The sequence below is a fragment of the Rhagoletis pomonella genome, unplaced genomic scaffold (genome assembly GCF_013731165.1).
Source record: "Rhagoletis pomonella isolate Grant_MI unplaced genomic scaffold, Rhpom_1.0 Rhpom_scaffold_00007, whole genome shotgun sequence".
Lineage (NCBI taxonomy): Eukaryota > Metazoa > Arthropoda > Insecta > Diptera > Tephritidae > Rhagoletis > Rhagoletis pomonella.
Window position 1 is genome coordinate 21,511,735 of NW_023458561.1, and position 7,110 is coordinate 21,518,844.

The 7,110-nt window shown below is 37.1% G+C and overlaps 1 protein-coding gene across 3 annotated transcripts in view; it reads right to left on the bottom strand.

Moving 5' to 3' along the window:
- The window catches only part of LOC118742444 (lipopolysaccharide-induced tumor necrosis factor-alpha factor homolog), a 29,865-nt gene that overhangs the window by 2,053 nt on the left and 20,702 nt on the right, over positions 1-7,110 (bottom strand). Inside the window, exon 1 of one of the 3 annotated variants that reach the window (XM_036474521.1) lies at positions 96-466. The exons of the other annotated variants lie outside the window; for them this stretch is intronic. Coding sequence (XP_036330414.1) covers positions 96-319 — 224 coding nt within the window. The 5' untranslated portion in view covers positions 320-466. Of the gene's footprint in view, positions 1-95; positions 467-7,110 lie in introns of those variants that run through there. 3 annotated transcript variants of the gene reach the window in all.

Consider the following 7,110-nt stretch of genomic DNA (forward strand, 5'->3'; position numbering starts at 1 on the left):
TAGCCTTATAACCAGAAGGGAGTGAAAATCAACAGATTTTTTTTTTTAAATTATTGCTCATTAAAAATATTCACTGTTCACACTTTTCAACCTACAATAGTATACACAGTACCAGCGCCCAGCAGTGCGTTCTCGTAGTCGCCTGATGCTTGACAGTGGTCAACACTTGTGCATGGCACGAGGGACAAACGATGCGCGTCGGCTCATTGCTGACGGGTACACCTGCTGAACTCGTTGCTTGAATTATCACTGTTTGGCTATGTGGTGGTGGTGGTTGGTAGGTTTGCGCAGGTGTAAAGCCGGGCTGCGAATTCGACATGGCGTATGATTTTTTGCAACTGTTCTAAATTTAACCAAAATTTGAATGCACGATGATGCTAATCACTTGTCGGTAAGCTTTTTTTAATAATATCGATTTTATGTACAAACGCGGTGCTGGACAAAACTTAACTGAAGAGGATATCACAAACAGCTTTTTATTAAGTTCTTACCTACCGCTGATGTAAAATACCCGCTGCAATCTTATCTCAACAGGTGTATGTGAATATGATTGCAAAACGCTACATACATACATACATATTGAAAGAAGAGCGTTTTTACTGCCTCTGTCTTATCTTTTTCAACTGAATGCACGGCATATATCAAAAACCCACATAAATACATAAATAAAGTTGTTAGTAATTTTTTACACAGCAAATACCTATATATGTATATTAGGGCGGATCAATTTTTATGGGAAATTTTTCCGACTATGAGCGTATAGCACAGAAGAAAACCATGGGTCTAATATCAATATGGAGTTTGCCAAATTGCGCAAATCGGGTTCTTAGCATTTTGCTATAGTGTCGCAAAGAAGTGCTTAAATTTTGTATAAAAACATGCCATAAGCGTTTTTTTGGTATGAGGCATCAATTTCTGCACTTATCTTTTTCTTAAAACCTCCACCAGAGGGCGCAATAGTGAAAATTTCACATTTTCTTTGAAAATGGTTTCTTCGGCAAATTTGCTTAGAATTGTTTGCTATACGCGCATGGAAATAAAATTTACCCACCCGCATGTAGTAATACCTGTATTTCAGTAATTTTTTATGGTCTCAACATAATCTTATCGGTAAAAGATTCTCTTGAATAGGCTATCTAATACAGATAATTTCTATAAACTTCCGCAACTGAATCAGATTTGTCATCAACTCAGAACACCTGGGCATATGTTTGTACACACTTGTAAGTTATTTATAGGCTCATTATCCATTCATTCCCGAACTTAAGCTTATTAATCAACAAACTTTTTATTATGCCCTTTAAATACATTTGTATGTTTATCGATTCAGTGGAATTTATTTATATTAGGGTAGTCTTTAAATGTAGGAAGCTAATTTTTACATTTGATTTCCTAAGCCTCAACCCCTTTCTCGATTCTACTATAGTCAAAGATATTACATATAAATTTGGCCCCGATTGGAGGCGTTTAAGGCGTGTCGCACTGGGCGAAAAGTTCAGATTCCTCTATGGAGACTCAAAAAATTTAAATTAATTTTTTTTCATCTAATACCCAAAATCGACACAAGCATAGTCGAAGATATCACATATAAATTTTGGCTCCGATTGAAGTCGGTTAAGGCGTGGCGCACAGGAGTCAAAATTCAAATTACCATATGAAGACGTCTTAACCGTCTCCAATTGGGATCAACATTTATATGTGATATCTGTGACCATGGTATTACCGATTGAGGGGATGAGACTGAAAAATTAGCTTTAATTTTAAGGACGAACCTAATGTATATGAACAAATAAATGAGTATAGGGATACATTTTATATAATCCCCATCAGTATTATGCTGCTTTCGTAATGCTGAAGCATTTCTTAAGTAGCTTCTCCGTGGTCCAAATGTAATTACGGTTATGGAAAACGATTGACAAAAACAGCTTAAGAAGTTATGGACGATAGAAAATAAATTATTTTAACTGTCGTATTGAAATCTACCTCAAATGTTAAGTGTAACATAGCCAGTGAAAAACTAAAGAAGTGTTTTTTCGGATACTTGGTTATCTTTTCCAAAGGATATATACATGGGCGTATATAGGGGCAAGTGGGGCAGCTGCCCCCCCAAACTCAAGAAATTTTGCATTTTATTCTTGTTAATTATTGGCGCTGTAACCGCCTAAGTGATTTTGGCCGAGTCCAAAGGAGCTGGTCAGTTAAATGCAGGCACTGCTGAATTTCCATATACATCCTTTCGAGTTTTGGGAGAAAGGCGACTGAAATGTATCGTTATTGCAATCTTTTATATGTATGTATGTGTTATAAAACATACATTTTTGTTGTTCTGCAACTCAGCTTTTACTACCGAAATAGTCACTCAGGTGAACTATACTCGTTCAATAAGATGAACGAAGTGAGAATCAGAAGAGCTAGTTCTTTGAGCTGAACGAACTAGAAGTGAACTAATCTTTGAAGTGAACTAAAAAAACGTAATCTAGTTAAAGACATACATATATATGTATGTATGTACATTGACATATACATTGTTCTATTAACCCAATATATTAACAAACCCAACTAACTAAAAATCCAAAATTCACTTTATTATTGATTATGATACATATTCAGATCGTTTTATGAAATAAACAATTTTAATTAGTTACTGCTTTTTCTATTTCAGCGATGATGTGAGAGAGGATCTTTCTACACATATTAAAGTAACCATATGTATGTAAGTATGTTTAGTGATGGGTGAATTGCTTATTTATTGACGAACTTCCGAGCCGTTCTAACTTCTTTTATTAACGTTAAAAACCAGAAAAAATCGAGGAATATACGTGTTATAAATAAATGTATTTGCATATTGCGCCATGCAGTTCTTCAAGAATTATGACATGGAATGTGTTTCGTATTTCCAATTGTCTAAATAGGTACATACCTACATATGGCGAAACCAACTTATAAAAATTTGCGTTAATTTTTTATATATTTTATTTTGAACGGTCTTCCGCATTTTCTTCTGCAAAGAAAGTCGCACCTTTTATTTTATTTTTTTCAAAGCAAAGCATTATATTAATGAAACTCCCTAAAAATGTTCTAAAAGCTCAGACTAAAAAGTTTGTTCAGTTTTCCTAAACTTTGTGCAAAGTTTGAAACTTTTTTCGCAAGCATTTCAGTTTGAGGTAAACAGTTGCGTCTTAGAAACGCGCCCCAAAAATCACTCATACACTCATCAAAATCCTTTTTTCTTTTTTTTCTTGAAAAATGTTTCACATACAAACTTTTTGATAAAACAAATAGTTTTTGAAGATATGCCATCTGAAAAAAAATTGAAAAAAATCACAATGGTAGCTCGGAGTATTGCTCAATATTTGATTATAGTATTATGGGGTGCACGCTACAATAATGCTTTGTTGTGCTGGAACAGCGTTTCTCCGAATTACACTACTTCTTTCTTATATTTTTATATGAAGATGAAATTGAATGTTAAGAAAATAAGCCGCAAAGTGCGGTTTCTAATTGTATTAGCCCTGGTAAGGCATAGTCCACCTTGCGGTGGATTTCGTTAAATAGACTTGCAAATGGTATAAATAGGGTATTCTCTGAGTCTTGCAAAGCCCTTGCACGGCGCACGGATTGCACGATTTGCAAAGCAATCTGTAAAAATTTCCTATACTGGTGTGGAGTCTAAAAAATGTTTCTCAGTTGCCTTTTAACTTTAAGTTTAACACTTAAAACAGAACTGGGTGTCGAAATCATTATTATTGCCCGGAAGGACATTATCTGACATCTTCTTTTTAAAAATGGTCCATTCGCAAGGTCCAATTTTCAATTACTCCTTCCAGCATTGCGAGGATTACACCATTAATGTTGGCTTCCAAGTTTTGAATCATCGACGAGGATACTCAGCTACAGTAAAAGGTATGTAAACGTGGTTTGAAATCCTCAGTTTTAATCACATTCATTTAGGCTGTATTTCTTTATTCATTCTGAAGGTTTGGAATAAACTTTTTTGTTTACTTACTCTTTAGAACGTTCCTGATGATATGTTAACGTATATTTCAAACGCATTCTGTTTATTCCGGCTGTGAAATTGGATTATCCGGAATGTATAAAGAAACGCAGCCTTAAACAAATTTGTTTGTTAATTAAAAAACACATTTATTTGAAAGTAATTTAAAATCGCTACCGAAAAGACAATTTTTGAAGAAAAAAAAAAATCATGTTTTTTCCTCTGTCAACTTTAGAACTGGCTCGGAGCTATAAAAACCGGGATGCAGAGCCATCTAGATTACGGACTGGTTCCGAACTATCGAAACAGCGATGCGACGGGTAGTTATTGACACTTCGTTGGACATCGCAGTGCTAAATTCGCCAGTTTATAGCATACAAAAGTGAATTAACGCGCACTAGTTATGGTTCTAAAATCTCTAGTACCGAATCAGTTCGGGACCAGTGCGTTACCACAGGGATTATTAAATGTGTGAATGCAAAATATCTACGTATATAGATATATGTATATGTAAATACATACATACATACATACATATCTTTTTGTGAGGTGCTTAGTGCAAAAAGCTTCTAGACCTTTATTTTCAAGTGGTTTTGTTTACATTCGCTACATTTTTGTTGAAATAAGTTATCTGCTTTGTAATCGCTGATAAAAGCCGAAAAAAACTCACCATGTTTTACTGAAGTAGCAGCAATATGGTGAGTTTAGTTTCCTGTTCTACACAAAGGCGATTTTTAGCGAAGGAAATATATTTTGAACTCCAAATAAACGACTGTGTATTGTACATACATACCCAGTGGGAAAATGGGAATGCATTATTTTTTTCACCCAGAAAAGATTAGCAATTACGGTTAAACGAAAAGATGCATCGCAACGTAAGTGAGCGGATGATGTGTAGTTTTGGAGACACAAACAAAAAAATAAGTTTGAAAACTAACTGAAGTATGTTTTATTCACGTTATCTGAACAGCTGCTGTACCGAATGGATGCGTGAAACGGAAAACGTGTCAGCTGACACGATCAAACCGCGCTCTAAATTTCAGCAATTTCTAAAGGCTGCAAATTTGTTGGACTACATGTGCTACAAGGGTGGTGGAAACGCTATGGCACAAAGTGTAAAATATTGCAACTCCTTCTTCTTCTTCTTCTTTGCTGGCGTTGTAACCGCCTAAGCAATTTTGGTCGAGTCCCAAACATTACACCATTTTTTTCACTTCTGTGCCAACCCACGCCAATTGCAAATGCCAAGTGAAGCCAAGTCCTTCTCCACCTGGTCCTTTGTTACCAGCATCACGACCCGCCTTGAATGCTTTAAGAGCAGGAGCGTTTCTGTCCATTCGAGCGACATGACCTAGCTAGCGTAACCGATGGATTTAAATTCGCCGCACTATGTGTGTTTTGTTATAAAGCTCATACAGCTCATCGTTATATCGTCTGTGGTATTTGCCATCGCCAATGTGTAAAGGCATATAAACCTTTCGCAGAATCTTTCTCACGAAATCTTTCTCATTGGTCGTGCCTCGGCGCCATACACCAGCACAGGCATTATGAGTGACTTATAGAATGGGTTTTCGTACGACCAGAGAGGACTCTACTTCTCAATTGCCTACTCAGTCCAAAGTAGCACTTGATTGCACGAGTGATTCTGGTTCCCAAATAAACGACAACAGAGACATGAGTGCCAAGACGCGTATGCTCTGACTGTTTGTGTGATGACAGGAGATACTTCGTTTTGTCCTCGTCCATCACCAGACACATTCGCTTTGCTTCTCTTTCTAATCCCGAAAAGGCAGAGCAGACGTAGCCCATGTTTTTACCAATAATGTCGATATGGTCGGCATACGCCAGCAATTGAGCGCTCTTTTAGAGTATTGTGGCTGGGCGGTTTAGTTCTGCGGCTCTTATTATCTTCTCCAACATCAGGTTAAAGAAATGGCACAAAAGGAAGTCACCTTGTCTGAAATATCGTTTGGTAGCAAACGGCTCGGAGAGGTCCTTGCCAATTCTGATATTGTAAAACGTCATTTTACACAGTCGTATTTTCGCGCGGATTTACAAATACAGACAATATGGCATAAAGACAACTTCTATTCGTGCTACCGAAAGCGGCTTCGAAATCAACAAATGTATGGCGTGTGTTCATCCTATCCTCTTTTCCAAGATTTGGCGTATTGTGAATACCTGGCCAATGGTGGATTTGCTAGGTTTAAAGCCACGCTGATAAGGCCCGTTGGCGGTGCGCTTTAGCCGGGCACACAATACTCTCGAAAACACCTTGTAACCTAAGGTCAGGAGGTTGATCGCGCGGCATTTGGCGCGTATGGCGGGGTCGCTTCTCTTGTGGATTGGGCAGAACACACTTCATGCTTCATGTCAGCTCCTCGCCACCGTACTTGATTAGCTCGCGTGTCAGGAAGTCCGGTACTGCAGCTTTGTGGTTTTTCAGCCGAATAGGCACAAACGTCATTTCTCAGAAACAAAATTATGAGTATAATCTGTCGTGTATTATTTATATGGAAGAAAATTAAATCTATTTGCAATACACTCGTAACCAGATTCATTTAGGCAAGTCTTGGCATGAGTTGTAAAAAGCTGCAGTTTTGTTATTTATATAGAGAAAAATAAAGTGTAAAAATGGCGCCGAAAACTGTTCAGTAGCTTAAAATCATTTTAGTAAAAACTTCGTTTAAGTAAACGGAATTTCAACTAAGTTTAAACCAGCCCTAAATGTAGCGCCCAACTTAGCCGACTTTGCAGAATCATAAATCCGTTTATATTTGTGTGCTAGCTTTTCCTTTTAAAATGCTCTCTGGCAAATTTTATCTCTCCACTCTAATACCGGCTGTGGTAGGAGCAAACTCACCAGACCAGTTCGTGTCGCTGGGAACGCAGTAAACATGCAAACATTAACTCAAACATTGCGAAATTTCTGTTTGTATGCCTAAACTTATTTGCTGACACATGTATGTATGTACGTAAATATATGTATTTATTTTGGTGTCAAGATAACTTAAGTAGGCACATATTTGCTTTTGCCTTTGCAAGCATTTCCATATTTCTTTCACGAAGCACCACAGATTAAAAGTACTTACATAAAAAGGCAGAGTATCAGCGCC